Source organism: Mytilus californianus, unplaced genomic scaffold (assembly GCF_021869535.1).
Source record: "Mytilus californianus isolate M0D057914Y unplaced genomic scaffold, xbMytCali1.0.p SCAF_2, whole genome shotgun sequence".
NCBI classification, from domain to species: domain Eukaryota; kingdom Metazoa; phylum Mollusca; class Bivalvia; order Mytilida; family Mytilidae; genus Mytilus; species Mytilus californianus.
The window spans coordinates 140,435,954-140,456,950 of record NW_026262668.1 but is presented as its reverse complement, the minus strand read 5'-3'; the positions used below and the strand labels follow the sequence as shown (position 1 = coordinate 140,456,950).

General features: G+C 32.5%; 1 protein-coding gene and 1 long non-coding RNA gene across 15 annotated transcripts in view; both read right to left on the bottom strand.

The window, feature by feature from the left end:
• Positions 1-17,993, bottom strand: part of LOC127731261 (integrin alpha-9-like) — a 100,141-nt gene extending 82,148 nt beyond the window's left edge. For 10 of the 13 annotated variants that reach the window (XM_052240298.1, XM_052240293.1, XM_052240297.1 and 7 more), the window contains exons 1-3: positions 17,800-17,993; positions 7,541-7,671; positions 4,937-5,016 (exon numbers count right to left, since the gene is read on the bottom strand). In XM_052240298.1, the coding sequence (XP_052096258.1) occupies positions 4,937-5,016; positions 7,541-7,671; positions 17,800-17,951 (363 nt within the window). In that variant the 5' untranslated portion in view covers positions 17,952-17,993. Of the gene's footprint in view, positions 1-4,936; positions 5,017-7,540; positions 7,672-17,487; positions 17,526-17,565; positions 17,604-17,721; positions 17,760-17,799 lie in introns of those variants that run through there. The other 3 variants (XM_052240299.1, XM_052240300.1, XM_052240301.1) reach the window with 3 other exon arrangements.
• Positions 12,393-13,745, bottom strand: LOC127731263 (uncharacterized). 2 transcript variants are annotated; one of them, XR_007995588.1, is made up of 3 exons: positions 13,524-13,745; positions 13,430-13,476; positions 12,393-12,539 (listed from the first exon to the last, which is right to left on the bottom strand). It is a non-coding gene; the product is annotated as an uncharacterized LOC127731263 (long non-coding RNA). The 2 variants fall into 2 exon arrangements; XR_007995589.1 differs by lacking the exon at positions 12,393-12,539 and adding an exon at positions 13,058-13,100.
• Positions 17,994-20,997: the final 3,004 nt, after the last annotated feature.

Genomic DNA, 20,997 nt, shown 5'->3' with positions numbered 1-20,997 from the left:
TTTATCAAGAGTTTATGTTCATTATCTTAGACAGCCTCTACAGAAAGCAATGAATGTCATAGTTATTGGTTTCCTTTCTATAGAGCGTATGTCTATTATATAGACTGCCTCTACAGAAAGCAATGCATGTCATTGTTATTGATTCCTTCCTCAAGAGTTTATAACCATTCTCTAGACTGCCTTTACAGAAAGCAATGAATGTCATTATTATTGATTCCTTTCTAAAGAGCTTTGAATCATTATCTAGACTGTCTTTACAGAAAGCAATGACGTTCATAGTTTTTGGTTCCTTTCTAAAGAGCTAATGTCTATAATCTAGACTGCCTCTACAGAAAGCAATGAATGTCACAGTTATTGGTTCCTTCCTCAAGAGTTTATAACCATTTTCTAGAATGTCTCTACAGAAAGCAATGAATGTCATAGTTATTGGTTCCTTAAGCTTTCTATAGAGCGTATGTCCATTATCTAGACTGCATTTACAGAAAGCAATGAACCTCATTATTATTGATTCCTTTCTAAAGAGCTTTGAATCGTTATCTAGACTGTCTTTACAGAAAGCAATGACTTTCATAGTTTTTGGTTCCTTTCTAAAGAGCTAATGTCTATAATCTAGACTGCCTCTACAGAAAGCAATGAATGTCATAGTTATTGGTTCCTTCCTCAAGAGCTTATAACCATTATCTAGAATGTCTCTACAGAAAGCAATGAATGTCATAGTTATTGGTTCCTTAAGCTTTCTATTGAGCGTATGTCCATTATCTAGACTGCCTTTACAGAAAGCAATGAATGTCATTATTATTGATTCCTTTCTAAAGAGCTTTGAATCATTATCTAGACTGTCTTTACAGAAAGCAATGACTTTCATAGTTTTTGGTTCCTTTCTAAAGAGCTAATGTCCATAATCTAGACTGCCTCTTCAGAAAGCAATGAGTGTCATAGTCATTGGTTTCTTTCTAAAGAGCGTATGTCTATTATATAAACTGCCTTTACAGAAAGCTGTCAATGTCAGAGTTATTGGTTCCTTTCTAAAGAGCGTATATTTATTATATAGACTGCCTCTACAGAAAGCTGCCAGTGTCAGAGTTATTGGTTCCTTTCTAAAGAGCGTATATTCATTATATAGACTGCCTCTACAGAAAGCTGCCAGTGTCAGAGTTATTGGTTTCTTTCTAAAGAGCGTATATACATTATATAGACTGCCTCTACAGAAAGTAATAAAAGTCATAAAGTCAGAGTTATTTGTTTCTTTCTAAAGAGCGTATGTCCATTATCTATATAAAAATAAGGAGATGTGGTATGATTGCCAATGAGACAACTATCCACCAAAGTTCAAATAAAGTGAATGTTAACAATCAAAGGCAACCTAGACTGGGCTAGACTGTCTTTACAGAAAGCAGCCAATGTCAGAGTTAAAGGTTATTATCGGAAGAGCTTATGTCAATTATATAGACTGTCTTTACCGAACTATAAAACTGTCTTAGTTATTGATTTCTTTCTCACGAACTAATGTCCTTTATCATATTGTCTTTACAGTCACCAATTAGGGAAACTCAATATTAAATGTATTAATTCAAACCACTCGAAATGGGCCTCAAACAACAAGGACAGTCACATAAACAATTCGAAGATTTCCGTAAAATTTGGGATTAAACGTCAGCAGACAGCATATTATCCTCTAGGTCTTAATGATAATGCAGACAGCATATCATCTAGGTCTTAATGATAATATCATTGGACAAGTGAGGAAACAAAAATTTCTAACATTGTTGATACAATACAACGTAATTAAAGGTTTCATGTAAAACGCGTCAATCGAAATCAAAGATCGTATAAATCATTCACTTACTGATCTCTTATCTGTATTTAGAAACAATGGCTTAAATTGAGAATGGAAATGGAGAATGTGTCAAAGAGACAACAACCCGACCATAGAGCAGACAACAGCCGAAGGTCACAAATGGGTCGTTAATGCAGCGAGAAACTCCCGCACCTTGAGGCGTCCTTCAGCTGGCCCCTAAACAAATATGTATACTAGTTCAGTGTTAATGGACGTCATACTAAACTCCAAATTATACACAAGAAACTAAAATTAAAAATGATACAAGACTAACAAAGGCCAGAGGCTCCTGACTTGGGACAGGCGCAAAAATGCGGCGGGGTTAAACATGTTTTTTGAGATCTCAACCCTCCCCCTATACCTCTAGCCAATGTAGAAAAACAAACGTACAACAGTACGAACAGTAAAACTCAGTTTAAGAGAAGTCCGAGTCCGATGTCAGAATAGGAAACAAGAAAATAAACAAAATGACAATAATACATAAATAACAACAGACTACTAGCCGTTACTGACATGCCAGCTCCAGACCTCAATTAAACTGATTGAAAGATTATGTCTTCGTCATATGAATATCAGGCATAATCCCTCCTGTTAGGGGTTTAGTATTGTACCATCATAAAATATATGAGAGGAACATAACCCGTGTCATGCCAACAACTGGTTTTAGAATAAATATGTTTAATTCCGATGCAAAGACCATATAAGTGAATCAATATTAAAGCCAAAATATGCAATCTTTAATGACCTGACAACAGTATCGTAACTATATCCCTTCTTAATAAGTCTGTTTAAAGGTTTTGTTAGCTTTTGAGGTGAATACTGACATTTTTGTGCTTTGTAAAGAATATTACCATAAAAGATTGGATGTGAAATACCCGAACGTATAAGATGTCTGCATGTTGAGTTATATTTACGAATGATGTCCTTATACCGATAATAAAATTTAGTAAATGTTTTGACTAGTTTATGATATCGAAAACCCTGGTGTAATAATTTTTCAGTAATACATAAATTTCTCTCGCTAAAATCTAATACGTTGTTACATACACGAGCGAATCGTACAAGCTGCGATATATAAACACCACAAGATGGTGACAAGGGAACGTCACCATCTAAAAATAGATAATTAACGATAGGAAATGAAAAATCATCTCTTTTATCATAAATTTTTGTATTAAGCTTCCCGTTAATGATATAGATATCAAGATCGAGGAAAGTGGTCATTGTTAGTATTAGCTTTATTTAAAGTAAGTTCAACAGGATAAATTTCTTTAGTTTACATACTGAAGTCGTCATTATTGAGAGCCAATATATCATCCAATAATCTAAAAGTATTGTTAAATTTTGTATCAGATGTTGTTTCGATGGGTCTTTGCTGATTTTAGTCATAAATTGTAACTCATAACAATACAAAAACAGGTCCGCAATAAGTGGTGCACAGTTAGTCCCCATTGGAATTCTGATAACTAGACGATATACGGAATCTCCAAAGCGAACAAAAATGTTATCAAGTAAAAATTCAAGGGCAGATATAGTATCAAAGCATGTCCAACTGACATAGCTCTTTTGTTTGTTACATCAATTATTATGTAAACTTGGTCAAATAACAATTAGTTAATTACTTAATTAGACTCATCACCGGGTTTGTACTTACATGAACAACAAGACGGATGCCACATGTCTAACAGGATCTGCTTATCATTCCGGAGCACCTTATATTGTCCCCAGGTTTTGTTGGGTTCGTGTTGGTCAGTCTTCAGTGTTCTATGTTCTGTTTTGTAGACTGTTGTTTTGTCGTTTGTCAGTTTACGTTTTTTTTTTGCCATGACATTGCCAGTTTGTTTTTTGACTGATGAGTTTGACTATCCCTTTGATTGATTCCAGCTCTCTTTTACATGATATTTTAAGGAGTGTGATACAGTTGCGTTTTCAGCCCATCCTATGAATGTTCGCGTATAATTGCAGAATATTCGATTATCACTTTTTTAAAATAATTTAAAAATTAATTATATGGTTAATGATATGCCTATTTCTAGAGTACAAAAGACAAACTCCATTTTCTCGCAAATTCGGTTTGTGTTCGGATCGGACCGACAAAGCAGCCAACAGTGTGGTGGTTGTATGACGTAAATACTACACGGAAGTTCTTAAGAATGAAATTATTAATTCTTCTAAAAGTTAGGTCCGTGCAATTTACAGTGAGTCAAAATTAATCATTCAAATCTTTAAAAATCTCAGCTTAAGGTGTCCTCTTAACATTTAAAGATCCCTACTCCGTTTTGATTACCTAAACTACACAAAAAAATCAAATATTGTTCAACTCGGCCTCTATTAAGTGTACTACAAATAATATTTCTGTTTTTAACTCCTTAGCAGCCCAGTAGTCTCTTATTTTGACATCAGTTATCATTGATTTGTTCATTTTTCTTCAAATTTACTATTGATGAAATAATGAATAATTTTAAACAATGAGGTTGTTCTACTAAGGTAAAGACTACCTTTATTTTCTGATTAGACTAATATTTTTCTTTTCTTTTCTAAGATAGAATACATGTTCTCATGAGTACTTGCACGCTACTATATTATTTAACAGTTCAGTAATGATGACCGTAAAATATTTGAAGTGTCGATGTTCATATTCATGCCAGAAAGTTTTGCGTTGATCGCCCATCCTTGTCAAAAAGTATGTAAGATGCGAACTTTCACACACGTTTTTATTTTCTAATAACATGTACCAAATATCTTTTGAATTTTTTAAAAAAGAAAGTTGTACCATGTGATGGTACTGGATGAATACATTTCACTTTTTGTACTTTATTTTTGTGGTAGAGGTACTATTGCTCTACAATTTACAGCTTTTTATTGTTTCCGGCTAGGTCGTTTGTGTTAGATGGATAAGGTATTATACTGAAGAGGATTGTGTATTTTTGTAATCCCTTCCATTATAATTATTGTTGTTAATTCTGCACAGTTTTGCATTAAAACTGGGTTTGTGTATAATTGGTTCTTCTTGAGTATGAAGGACGAAAAAGAGAAAGCAAAGAAATCTAGTTTCAGAAAAAAAACCAGCTATATATAGTAAAGTTTATTGAAACTTACAACAATACTTTCATTAAATACAGCCATAGATGCTCCTAATAACTGATGATCTTCCTCGCGATGTGTGTCATTCCTATCTTCTATATACAGAAAGAAGACAAAGTGTTAATACAACATCTATACAAAAGCAATAAACTGATTATCATATGAGATACGTATGTATACGAAAAACTAAACATCTATAACATACACTTAACGAAATAACATGGAAACTCTTACGATATTTAATGGACCCTTTGAATGACTGTAAAAGTTAAGATTGACATTAAAAGAAAACAAATTAAACAAAGAGTGAGAGACATGATTCAATCAGCAATATAAAGAGGTCCAATTCAGTTCAAAGCGAATAATAATTGAGTTATGATTTGCTCTTTTGCTATGCACAAAAAAACGGTAAGTGTTCTTCTCTTCTTTTTAAGTTGTGTGTATTTATAACAGTTAATGTTGCTTCTTCGACTACTAATTAAATGAGAAAAACGAATGTTAAGTACTTGTTGAAACCTGTGACGATCTCATTATGCCTTTCATCAGACATCTATTAAGTGGAAGTTGCTATCTCAGTATATGTTTAATCCTGTAACTTGTTTATTTACTTTCGCATATTTCTTTGAATACTAAGTTGTATTGAGACCGTGTCTATATAAGCCAAACTTTTTTTCAATTTGGTTGTCGAAATTGAAAATTGCATTTCCCTTTTTTTCAAAACTTTAAAATTGAAGAGAAATTTGCAGAATGTATTTAAAAAAAAAACCAAATATTTAGCACCAATGTACACAGACGGTATTGCCATGATTGTTTGCTAATGCAGCCCATCAACTACTTCTCCGCATTAGAAATATTTGGAGCTTGCTTTGAAAGCTTGTACAATAGTTATTAGACCTATGTTTTTTTATGAACTTGAATTGTTTAGTTATATCATTAACGTTTACTATGACTATTTTACACAAATATTCCCTTTTCTAATCCTAAAGACACTACACTAAACTAATAGTATCTTTTAATCGGAAGGAACACATGTTACTTTGTTCAAAATCATATTGATTTAAACCAAAACAATCTTTAAATCTGACACTATCAAGATATTGACAACAAATTTGTTATGGTTGGAGGATGTTTGGAGTACCTTTTATTCAACAGACAATCTGCATTCACATGCAAACCATCAATGCTACTTTTTAGGTCAATTTGATCCGTAATTATACTGCTGTAAAATTCATACAGGTGCATCATTATAAAAAGGAAAAACATCTAGCATTAAACTTTAATTTCAAGTTTCGCTTTATACATTATAAAAAAGAATTAACAAAACTACCGAACTCCAAGGTAAATTAAAAACGTGTGGAAGTCCTTTAAACCCAACAAAACCATACGCTCGACTATATCATCCAATGGAACGAATGGAAAAAAAACTGTCATATTCTTGACATGGTACAGGCATTTTCGGAAGACAAATGATGGGTTAAACCTCCATGTCCTTTCACTGAATAATTGAAAATTTGGTTGATATGTTGATTGCATCTATCCCAATGAACTTGAAATAAGGAAATCCACGGAAACAGTTAAGATACAAAAAAAATAGGAAGATTTGGGATCTTTGTCTATGAGACAACTAGTCTCGAGAGATCAAATAACATATATGTATTGTCTATGAGACAACTATCCTCGAGAGATCAAGTGACATATATGTTAGCAAATATAGACCATAGTATGGCATTCAACAAAACCCATTAAATATAGCAAGTTATACAGGCTCCTGCATGACAACATCTAAAACAATTCAAACGAGAAAACCAACGTCCGAATTTACGGCCTGATTGAAAAAAAAACAAAAAAGAAGAACAACCGACGACGACAATCACTGAATTACCGATTACTGACTACGGGACAGGCACATACATAATGTGGCGGTAAAAAGTAAAAAAACAAAAATACCGAACTCTAGGGAAAACTCAAAACAGTAAGTCCTTTATCAAATGGCAAAATCAAAAGCTCAAACACATCAAACGAATGGAAAGCAACTGTCATATTCCTGACTTGGTACAGGCATTTCCTTATGTAGAAAATGGAGAATTAAACCTGGTTTTATTGCTAGTTATACCTCTCACTTGTATGACAGTAAAACAACTTTGAGGGCGCCCGAGCCTCTCCTAATCTGTGATAGCACAGCATAATATACGTTTTGAAAATGTCTTGACTTATGAGATAGATACAAAGTACAAAAACAAATAACAAAACGTCTAACAACTAAAGACACAAAATACCAACCTGAGAGTACTTTAAGACTGTTTCATATCTTTACTTTCACACATACACATGCCAGCGAGAGATACACAAAATGACAACAGTGATATTCATATCTTCCTGTAGCATCATTCCAGTAGTGCCATAATCAAAATTGACTTGCAAGACAAACACAATCCATGCTATTATTGAAACAAGAACTGCTTACTGGTACGGAACATCTCGTACACCCCCTATTTTTAGTGGTGTTATTTTTTTCTTTGGTTTCCTGTGTAATGTGTTATGGCATGTTGTTTGTTTGATTTTGTACTTTTTGTCAGTTTTTATTTGACTCACTTATTATCTCTTAAAGACATTGATTACCTATAGTCCTGATCATGAATGGCGTACATTTTTCTTGTGTGGTAAGATTCACCTTACATTTGTATACGTTTCCTGGAGTTTTTATCTCATGTCTGTGTGTAAATGTATCCTTCGGTGCTCCAACTAATACCCTAAAGATATTTACAAAATTATGTCATGAAACATGTAAGCTCAAAATAATACACTGACGATATTTACAAAATTATGCCATGAAACATGTAAGATACACACAATACTAATTCAAATGGTGAATGTCTTTGTTTAATATTTTCATGTATTTTGCCACTCTTCAAATGTTACAAATTTTTTATGAATGTTATTTGTAATAATATAAAGTTACTACTTGTAAATAATAAATATTTTGATCATTAATTTATATGTTATCATAATTATTGTAATAAATTAGCTATGAATTAAATGTACGGAAATCTCCGATTGGTTTAACTAAAAGCATTCAAGCTTTGTTTCTGACAATGTAATATCAAAAATCTTGTCTGTTCTTTAACAGTTACAATTATGTAGCAGTTATAAGTAGGAAGTATATTTATTCAAACACAGTGAACCAACAAAACGTTAGGAAAGGATTGGAATTAAACTCCAAGGACTCGGAAAGCTTATTGTGTTCATACCGATCGAAACAGAGTCCAACAATGTGATAGTGTTATAACCAGATAAATAAAACTTAATTTTCTCCTTCCTTTACAACATCCTAGTACGTTTCAGAAACTACGGTCATTGTGAGTATGGGTCTATCGGGGCGCTAATTATAAATCTTTTATAGCAGACGTGATCCTGTACTGTTATGAATAGCAGTTCATGGCAAAAATCAGTCTAACTTCCATTTAATAGAAATATTTAATAACACTTACCGCTACCTTAATGATAATTATGCTTTGATTTATCAAATATTTTCTAACTGTTCTGTGGACATATATTCGAAGGCACTTACCTCAAATCATACTATATACACTGCAATTATATTTTTTTTTATTTAGATATTTCAGTTTCAGACGGGAAACTCAATACTAAAATGTATTACAAAAGAGGCGATTTTTCACTCCTTATTGTCAATTTTCCTTTTCTGGATGGTTATGTTTCTTTGGCTCCTTCTTAAGGTTAGTATATTTCGAAAACCGTTCGCTAGCCTGTGTGTTTATTGACACGTGAAGTGAACGTTATCTATGTAAGCTAAACGAATATCAAGTCAGGGATTGTGTTACCTGAATTACTTATTATTAACATCCACTATAATAAAATATCATTTCTACCGATCATCCCGCGAGGAGGTAGTCAAGAACACAGTATTATTTTATTTAGGAGGTTCACTCGATACACGTAAACGTTATTAGTCTTAACTTCAAGGTTAATCAAGCAAATTTATTAAACAAATTTTATACAGTTTTTTTTTACCTTTACACAATGGTCTTATCTCTGATCTTATTTCTGTGTCTACAATTATGATTCTACGTATTTCACCTGTATCTGTTTGGACAATTCCATGGACGATTCCATACACCATTATGCTTAAGGGGTTTTCATATGTCGTGTCAAGATAATGTATACTATTTACCGTTGTCTGCGACAAATAAATATTTTTTTCTGATAAAGTCACTATTCTTAAAACCAATATAAATATAGTTAACATATATATTTTATCTAACTGTGTACATTAATCAGGATGTTAATGACAACATACACCTAAAATTCTTTTTGGTGTTTCCCGTTGAACACATGACATTTCCGCGGGAAATCTTCCATTGAGATAATAATTTAATGGACGTAAATTTGAATTAATGCATATGTAATGTGACATATATTGTTCTTTGTGTAATATTTTTGATGAATTGATAGGATTAAATGTGAAACTATTTTCTTCAACATAATTTGACGTCAGGTTTGTACACATTTAGTCTCTAGTCTATAGTCAAAAATGAAGTAGATGTACTGCAAATTCAATCACATTTCAACCAACAAACAACTGATTTCAACTATTGAAAAGACCTTTATCAGCTGTTTATGTACATATCTATATTTATTTCATCTCATGTCAGTCATACCATTTGACAAAATCAACGGAAACAGTGTATTCGCGAATTCTATGTCTTTCACTTGCTATGGACGATTCCATATACCATTGTATTTTAGGGGTTGTTTACATTTTGAGACGTTATGATAAACGTATGTTTGTATGTGTTTCTTCACGAAAACAGCTCAATTTCATGATACACTTATTATACAGAAACATGACACATAGTTAACATGTCTTTTACATTTTGGTGTGTCTAAATGACCTACATTTTGTAAAAATGAACGACATTACAGCCCTGAAAATGGAATATCCCGATTGACACATGGCATTTACGCGGGAATTCCGGAAATACTGCCATGTCGAATTTGCTTACAATTTGAAATATACATGATTCTATCATACAAATGTAGTGTTTTTTTCACGAAACCTCCTCAATTTCATGATGTACTTTATTATACAAAAACAATATATATATAGTTGACATGTGCTTTACACTTTGGTGTGTCTCAAAGACCTTAAAAAATTGAAAACAACACCTTTAATAATTTCATGCGTCCGAAGCGCTTTTCTGGATATACCTTCATCAGGTTAAGAACAAACCCTCTGTATGGTGTTTATACCTGTATGTAGGAATAATCCTTCTATAGATAAAATTATCCCGCTATAGAGTGGTATTTTTGTTAAGACTGGATTTAAAGCAAAATAGTGCAGAATGGCATTTCCTACTTATTATGACAGTAACCTGCAACATTTGATGCACCAATTGATGTACTTAATTTGATATGCACATGCCCAGTTTACTGCTAAACTGACTGATTATACAATCTATTGATCACCACAATTGAACGACAATATACGTTGGGAATGTGTCTAAAAGACCTTAAAAAATTGAAAACATTACGTTTAATAATTTCAAGCGTCCTGTAATTTATTGTACAAAAACAATGTATATAGTTGACATGTGCTTTACACTTTGGTGTGTCTAAAAGACCTTACAAAATTGAAAACAACACGTTTAATAATTTCATGCGTTCGAAGCGCTTTCCTGGATGTACCTTCATCAGGAACGCTCAAAGCCAAACCTTTGAAATAAAATTGCCAAACATATGAACGACAATATACGTTGGGAATGTGTCTAAAAGACCTTAAAAATTGAAAACAACACGTTTAATAATTGCATGCGTCCGACGTGTTTTTCTGGATTTACCTTCATCAGGAACGCTCAAAGCCAAACATTTGAAATAAAATTGCCAAAAGTATGAAGGACAATATACATTGGGAATCCAGAACTTTACCTATTTTTTCCAATTTGATATCAGGTTTGTACACATTATGTCTCTAGTCTATAGTCAAACCTGAAGTAGATGAACTGCATATCCAGTGTGTATGAAATGATGTACATATCAGGGTCCGACGCTTACAGTTGTCGGATTGCCGGGGGCAAGTTAATGCCGTATTCGGACAAGTAAAAACATCATCTTGGTTGTCCGATCGGGCAAGTGAAAAAAAAAGTGTTATATGATTAAAATTTCACAAAATCAATAGTGTCTGTTGTTTTGTCCATAGATTACTCAGTGATAACACCGCACGGTCTAGTAAAGTGGTCTTAACCCCCCCTTCAATGCATATATTTCGTCATTTGTTCGGACTGAATTCCCCATTTTACCAAAAATAGATCACGTTTAAAAATATTGGCCAATCAGGCGGCCGCGGCGTTGCTTCGTCATTATCGTCATCAATCGGGACACCACTCGGGCGTTTCCGACGCACGTGTTATTCCCACCAACCAATGGAAAGCGGAGGTCTATTTTTGTTGTTCTAACTTTAGAATTTGACATCGGATGTGTATTTCCCTAAGATGGTAAAACGTAAAAGCTTGAAATGACTCAGAAAACTGAATGATAGTTTGATCTAAAAATTAACTCAGTGACTAATTGTGTCAATTATAAGAATACTCCAAATGTAATTATATTTGAAAATGTATGGTTCATTGAATTGTTTCAAAGTTTAAATTATATTCTCGATTCAACTATAATTCAAAAATAAGTTCATGACACATCATGCATGGCATTGACAAAGTCTCTAAGTCTTCTTGAGATGAAATTCTGGTAAGTAGACAGCTAGGATTCTGGAAATATTATTGACTTCTCAATTCATCAATATTCATACTCCATGATCAATTTACACCCCATATACATGAAAACTATATTTTATCTGCATGTACTACATTACAACCACAAAAATAGCATGTAAAAGTTTAGGCATGTAGATTTCACTTTCGGACAAGTAAAAGTAATAGGGCACTTGCCCAACTGGTATATATAAAGAAATATCTCCTTACTTTTGTTTTCAAATGAAGGCAATGAAAATATATCCAATTTTACCAAATCAAAACTACATAAATAATTGTCCCATTCTACATTTAGGTATTTCGGTTTCATGCGGAATAACAAAATTATACGACAAAAGAGATGGTTTTTCGTTCCCTATTGTTAATTGTCCTTTTTGGATGGTGATGTTCCTTTAACCTCTTTTTACGGTGTTTTTATTTACCAACTCGTTCACCATCCCGGTGTCTTAAGTGACGTTTAAGATATCAATGAATGGAATTCATGGAGAATTGGTAAGTAATTCAGTCAGTTATATTTCGTTACTATAAATTATCTAAAACTTTGACTGAATTCTGTCATAGATTCAAAGATTTGGTTTTAAAGTTTTACTGTTACTGTACAATGGTTATACAAAACAGAATATCACATCCTTAATTTTACGATAATATTGTCTATATAGCAATCGGTCCATGAAAACGTATTAACACGTTGATTTAACTTGTTCTGAAAGTATATCATTGTAACACTGTAGTATCAAGATTTAACTTGCTCTGAAAGTAAATCACTTTGACACTGTAGTATCAGGATTTAACTTGCTCTGAAAGTATATCATTGTGACACCGTAGTATCAGGATTTAACCTGCTCTGAAAGTATATCATTGTGACACCGTAGTATCAGGATTTAACTTGCTCTGAAAGTATATCATTGTGACACTGTAGTATCAGGATTTAACTTGCTCTGAAAGTATATCATTGTAACACCGTAGTATCAGGATTTAACTTGTTCTGATATTTAACATTGTAATACCGTAGTATCAGGATTTAACTTGCTCTGAAAATATCATTGTAACACCGTAGTATCAGGATTTAACTTGCTCTGAAAGTATATCATTGTAACACCGTAGTATCAGGATTTAACTTGTTCTGAAAGTATATCATTGTGACACCGTAGTATCATGATTTAACTTGCTCTGAAAGTATATCATTGTAACACCGTAGTATCAGGATTTAACTTGCTCTGAAAGTATATCATTGTAACACCGTAGAATCAGGATTTAACTTGTTCTGAAAGTATATCATTGTAATACCGTAGTATCAGGATTTAACGTGCTCTGAAAGTATATCATTGTGACACTGTAGTATAATGATTTAACTTGTTCTGAAAGTATATCATTGTAACACCGTAGTATCAGGATTTAACCTGCTCTGAAAGTATATCACCGTGACACCGTAGTATCAGGATTTAACTTGCTCTGAAAGTATATCATTGTGACACCGTAGTATCATGATTTAACTTGCTCTGAAAGTATATCATTGTAATACCGGAGTATCAGGATTTAACTTGCTCTGAAAGTATATAATTGTGACACCGTAGTATCAGGATTTAACCTGTTCTGAAAGTATATCACTGTGACACCGTAGTATCAGGATTTAACCTGCTCTGAAAGTATATTATTGTGACACCGTAGTATCAGGATTTAACTTGTTCTGAAAGTATATCATTGTGACCCCGTAGTATCAGGATTTAACTTGCTCTGAAAGTATATCATTGTGACACCGTAGTATCAGGATTTAACCTGCTCTGAAAGTATATCATTGTGACACCGGAGTATCAGGATTTAACTTGTTCTGAAAGTATATCATTGTGACACCGTAGTATCAGGATTTAACTTGCTCTGAAAGTATATCATTGTAACACCGTAGTATCAGGATTTAACTTGCTCTGAAAGTATATCATTGTGACACCGTAGTATCAGGATTTAATTTGCTCTGAAAGTATATCATTGTAACACCGTAGTATCAGGATTTAACTTGCTCTGAAAGTATATCATTGTAACACTGTAGTATCAGGATTTAAATACTAACTAAATATGCGTTGCATTTTATTTACAAAAGCTTCTGGTCCTACGTTCTGTCGATATTCTGTACTTATCTTTCGGCGTTGTACAAGGTCGCGTCTTTCTGTGACTGTTTATGACGTCTTTACACAAAATGCGTCGGAACTGTACTGATTTTTACTTTAGTCTGAGACAGCAGGACTTATATGTTAGTTGTTATTTGCTTTGAACTACCTTTTGGCGTACTCAATTTAATTCTAGTATCTTTGACGAGTTTATTAGTAGCTGCAAGTAATCTTCGATCGATTCTTTGTGTCTTATATCTTTATGTTATATGTTTACCGTACTTTGTGTCGATCTAATGAGTCAAACCGTTTCCGTCTGATATTTACAGTTTGTTTTTGTATTGTACAGTTGCGCCAAATTACCCAAAATAGGAAGGGTTTTGTGTTTGCAGGCATGCTTGTCCCCGTCAATTCATTTTGAAGTGCGTGTCTCAGCTTGTCGGGTGCCTATGGTGCTAGTTGTTGCCAGTTGTCTTTATATCTGTTTTTGTTTTGTTTGAATTGTTCCACATTCTGTCAAGTAGGTATCTTTTATATTCGACTATACAGTATCGGTTTTGCTCATTGTTGAAGGCCTTGCTGTTTCTAAAGCTTAAATCCACATATTTGTGGCCTTTGTTTAAAAGTAGTTTCATTTGCATTCATACCACGTCTTCCTTTTTATACTAAACGAAAATAACACTTTAATCATTTCGTTCGTTATAAGCGTTTCTCTCGATTTACCTTCATACGGATCGCTTAACCCGAAACATTTGAAAACTATGAATGTATCAGTACGTACACACGATAGTTTTATGACCAAAAGGTGTATGCAAAATAGCAAAATTCATTATAGGTCAACATTGAGTGTATGAGTTGGATCCTTATTTTCGTAGCAATTTTTTTGTTTAATAACGGGGAATTTACAAAAATAATATGGTATGAATCCTGGCAGTACCAAAGGACTGACTACTGAGTTGTTGATGCCTTACATCAGTAGTGATATCAACTCAGTGCTAGTCAAAATTTACAGTAAATCAAGTTCTAGTTTAGATGATGTTTATACATTTGCCATTCGTTTTATGTCCTGGTTTGTATGTTCTTAATTTTTTATATTTATTTTTGTTCTGATTATCCTGATTAATTTGATATCTGACTTTCCCTCCATCGTTTCTTGTATGCAAATTAAAAAAAAATATTTTTCCCTGTATCTTTGTTGGTAGTCAGTTTTGCATTAATTATTTTCTTCAATCGTTGATTGTAGGTATTTTTGCGGCATGGGTTTCTTTCAATAGTTGCCCGTAGGGAATGTACATCTTTTGTATATTATCACTGATGTTCGTAATATACCTTTGTATTTGCTTAAGAGTTTTTCGATTCTGTTATAGATAATGCATATTTTAAGGTTTTTCTTATCGTTTAACACACCGAGGTGTGTCAAGATTGATCAAATGAAAGACTGACCGTAGGGAGGTCTTTCTTTGGGCAATCCTGACACCCCGAGGTGTGTAATACGACAAGACAAATCATCTTAAAATATGCATTATCTGACTTTATACCGTCAAAAAATATTATTTTCTGCAAAGATTTGCAGGATTAGCATCCTATTTTACCTACAACACTAAAGTGGAATATTCTATGACTCATTTGTAATGTGAAATAAAAATCACTAATGAATCTGGATATTAATTTTGGCAATCATTATCCCGTTACAATATAAATATCACTGTAGCTGCATGAATCAAGACACAAATGAATTGTTACGGTGTATGAAAAATACAAGTCACTTTGTAAGTAATTTAGTGTATTAAGTTTGTTTATGAAAAGGGGATGCAATGGTTTTTTTTCATGACATTTTCATCGCGGAAAAGCCTATTAGTTTTAAAACTTTTTAACGAGCTGTTCAGAATAATTGTTTTTCTTCTCTTTTGAATGACAATATAATTTGTTTTTTAACAGAGAACTTGGTCAGAATTAAATGTTATACTTCCCCCAACCCTATCATAAAGTACATGGCTCTTATTTTATAGAAATTAGAATATTTGGTCATTTTATCATTTGATAAAGTAAAAGGTATATATAGATGTAAAAAGTTAAGAACTGACACGAATAGAGCACGAAATCCAATACGTGTGTATCAATAAGATTTTCAAAATCCTACACACGAATGTGTTAAAACATGATATTTATTTTCATTACCTCTTGATATTTATTTTCACCAGTTTCCGTCTTTATCTTTATACTTGACAACAAAATAACCAAAGTATTTCCCAGTCTCTTGTTTTAAAAGTGTTATGAACAGTTATGCATGATTAAATTCGTCTCAAATAATGTTCCTTTATTGTAGCTATAAATTAACAAAACTTCACATTATTTGTTTCGAAAGTTAAAATGTGCGTCCACGACGATTTTTTTTGTAATTCAGTCTTATAAACGGTGGACAGGGTTGTTTTAAGTATCCATCTAAACAGGCTCAATACTGATTAATAGAATTATACATGACTACCTAATTACCAAAACATTCGGCATTACCACTTGATATTTTTTTTCACCAGTTTCCGTCTTTATCTTTATACTTGACAACAAAATAACCAAACTATTTCCCAGTCTCTTCTTATTTTAATTATTACCAGTTTCCATTCAGATTATTATACAAGACTACACAATAACCAAAGTATTCGTCAGTCTATTATAATTCTTATTCTGACCAGTTTTCATACTGACTATTACACAAGACTACACAATCACTAAAGTAATCGTCAGTCTATTATCATTCTTGTTCTGACCAGTTTCCATACTGACTATAATAAATGACTATTTAACCAATGTAGTCACCAGTCTTGTCTAAAATTTGTGCTTACCAGTTTCCATACAGATTATTACACATGATTACATTTAACCAAACTAATCGCCAGTCTAGTCTGATTTTTATACTTATAAATTTCCATACTGACTATTATAGATGATTACATTTAACCAAAGTAATCGCCATCCTAGTCCGATTTTAAACTTCCCAGTTACATACCGACTATTTTACATGACTACATTTAACCAAAGGGATCGACAGTCTAGTCTGATTTTTATACTTACCAGTTCTTATACTCACTATTATACATGACTGCACAATAACCAAAGAATATGCCATTCTCTCATAATTCTTAATCTTATCAGTTTCCATACTGACTATTATACATGACTTCAATTAACCAAAGTGATCGCCAGTATAGTCTAATTTTGATACTTACCAGTTTCCATACTGACTATTTAACATGACTACATTTAACCAAAGTAATCGCAAGTCTAGTCTGATATTTATGCTTACCAGTTTCCATATCTGCTATTATTCATGACTACATATACCAAAGTAATCGCCAGCCTAGTCTGATTTATATACTTACCAATTTCCATACTGACTATTATAGATGACTACATTTACCTAAAGTGATCTCTAGTCTAGTTTATTTTTATACTTACCAGTTTGTATACTGAATATTATACAAGACTACAAAATAACCAAAGTATATCCCAGTCCTCTTATTCTTATTCTTACCAGTTTCCATACTGACTATTATACAAGACTACAAAATAACCAAAGTATTCGTCAGTCTATTATAATTCTTATTCTTACCAGTTTCAATCCTGATTATTGAACATCACTACAAAATAACCAAAGTATTCGTCAGTCTATCATAATTCTTATTCTTACCAGTTTCCATCCTGATTATTGAACATCACTACAGAATAACCAAAGTATTCGTCAGTCTATTATAATTCTTATTCTTACCAGTTTCCATCCTGATTATTGAACATCACTACAGAATAACCAAAGTATTCGTCAGTCTATTATAATTCTTATTCTTACCAGTTTCCATCCTGATTATTGAACATCACTTCAGAATAACCAAAGTATTCGTCAGTCTATTATAATTCTTATTCTTACCAGTTTCCATCCTGATTATTGAACATCACTACAGAATAACCAAAGTATTCGTCAGTCTATTATAATTCTTATACTTACCAGTTTCCATCCTGATTATTGAACATCACTACAGAATAACCAAAGTATTTGCCAGACTCTTCTTTTAATGTAACTACATTATCCATATCAATGTTAAAGTTCTGCACACTATAAAACATGTAACATAACCCAAAAATCAAATTGAATTTCATCGTTGCCGTTTAACCAAGTGTCAACATTGAAAAGGATAGTTAGAATTGTAAGCGGAACTAGGAAAGGGAAATTGAAAAGAGAACACTTGAATACAATATGTTTCATTTCCTTGTATTCTAAAAGTGTTTATGGGCACACAACAGGAAGTTCCGAAAATAGAATATGATACAGCGCGGAATCTCTTAAAACTTGAATGGACACATAATCAAAACGTCTATCCCTCTGGAAAGTGAAGCAATCATTTCATACAATTACATTGTAATACTTTTTTACGTATTTATACATCCCAGTTTTTCAAATGTTTCGGTTTAAACGTTGATTGTAAAAGTAGATCCAGGAAAGCGCTTCGGACGTACGAAGTTTATACACTGTTATTTTAACTTTCTAGAACTGACTGAGCCGAAACAACTGCTGGTAGATAGTAAATAGTTATCAAAGGTACCAGGCTTATAATTTAATATGCCAGACGCGCGTTTCGTCTACATAAGACTCATCAGTGACGCTCAGATCAAAATAGTTTTAAAGCCAAACAAGTACAAAGTTGAAGAGCATTGAGTACCCATAATTCCAAAAAGTTGTGCCAAATACGGCTAAGGTAATCTATGCCTGGGAGTTTCATCCGTTCATTAATCAGTGATTCGGCACTGCCATGAGTTATACTCTAAAATTAACCGTCGATAAATTAAGAAATATCAAGACACAAGTTCCAGTTCTCGCAGGCAAAGTTGACTTTAGATGATTTTGGCTATTCTTTTCAGCTCCTTTTTGTCCATTTCTACATCTATTTATACATCTTTGGCTTTCAAAAGCTTAGGCTAGTGTTAATAATGAAGAAATTTAAAGAGTGTTAGTAGCATTAAGGTTTTAAGCATTAAATTGGAAAAAAAATAAAAAACTTTTAATTTTGTCCTATGAATTGGAGTGGCAATCATGGATGTTGCATTATATCTGAAATAAAACATAATTTGGAATGTCTCGTGAAAGTTATTCTGCCATCAAATAACGAAATTCTATGTCTTTGTATTCATCCTACTATACCATATAAATCATAATACAGCGACATTGTATTAGCTGGTATTTTGCCTAATATATAGTACACGATGCAGCGTTATTTCATTCTTATATTCTTCCTTATATAAGCATATACTATACAAAATACCTTAAGTTTCTTCATTTCTACTTTTTTTTCTAATTTATAGTGCATAATATAGCAATACTTTATATTCTTCCATAAAGAATGGTATACGATGTAGATATACTTCATTAATTCGTATTTTTCTTATATAGAATATGATATAGCGATACTTCATCATATCGTATTCTTCCTTAAATAGAAGATGATAAAGATATACTTCATCATATCGTATTCTTCCTTAAATAGAAGATGATATAGTGATACTTCATCATATCGTATTCTTCCTTAAGTAGAAGATGATATAGCGATACTTCATCATATCGTATTCTTCCTTAAGTAGAAGATGATATAGATATACTTCATCAAATCGTATTCTTCCTCAAGTAGGAGATGATGTAGAGATACTTCATCATATCGTATTCGTCCGTAAATAGAAGATGATATAGCGATACTTCAATATTTCCCCCGACCCTTAATATAGTATATGATATAGCGATACTTCATTAATCCGTATTCTTCAAATTATAGTTTATGATATAACGATACTTCAATATTTTGTGTTTTTATTTACATACATGTAGTATATGATATAGCGGTACATACTATTTTTATTCTTTATAAAATAATATATGAAATAGCGATTCTTCATTATTTTGTAATCTTTTTAATAGAAAAGCCTTAGCATCACTGGAGACACATACATTATAAAAATACGCTTCTGATGCAGTATTGTTAATTTTATACCATCATTTAAATGCATCCTTATAAAATAACAGATGAGGAATTTGACTTAAAATGCATTTGACTTTTCTTTAAGGACAGGCACATAAAGAATGTGGCGGGGTTTAACATGTTTGTTAGCGTATAGCCTTCACCAGAACCTAGGACAGTAGTAATGTTATAGCACAACATAAGATCAAACTGTATTTATCAGTTGGAAATTGCTACTCACCAGATTTGGACGAAGCGCATTAAAAAACTAACATAAAGAAAAAAGAAACAAAATACCATTATAATAGTACTCACAGTACCTGAAAGCTAGATTAACCCGGTCTTGCTTCTGTTGCAGTTCATGCGATTCCCTTAATTTTTTTTTTTTTTTATTTTTACCATGATTTGTCTCCTGAATTGATATATGAGAATTGAACACTGCACGAACTCAACTTCAAAGTAAAAAATACCTTATGGATTAATCATGTTGTGAAGTATGAATCAGTGCACATCAAACGAATTTAGTGAAAAATGCGTCATAAACAGTCTGAGAAAAGCGTGACATTGTACAATGCCAACATATAATTAAAAACCAACTGTTCAGAGAACAATTGAAGGTCTTTCCACCAATAAAGATCAATTTTGATATAGAACTATAAAAATTCAGTTTGATATACCATATCCAGCGTCAAATGATAGCTTATTGTACACTGATTCAAAAAATATATGGTTTCTATACATTTTTTTCTAAATAAGGGAGATAAATTGTTATTTCCGGTTTGAAATATGTCACTTCCGGTTGTATTTGATAGTTTACTTGATATTGATTCCAAAAATATATGGTTCAATATACTTTAACATTAAATAAGTACAAAAATAGCTACTTCCGGTTTACACCAGGTCACTTCCGGTTGAATTTTTCATGGTCAAGTGGCTTGCAACGTAATGCAAAAAGTCCCATGGCTTTATCATGTTTACATATGAGGTAAAAGCAAAGGTCAAAATCTACAACGTCAATTTTACCTATGACCTTGAGCTCAATTTCAAGGTCATAAACCAAGGGCTTCAAATCAAAAGACTATAGGTCTTAATTATATATGGCTAATGAGTTATATCACAATATGTCTAATTTTTAATGTAAGAGGGGAGAAAACTCCAACTTCATGTTAGCGTACCCTTTCAACCAAAATTTATGTGTT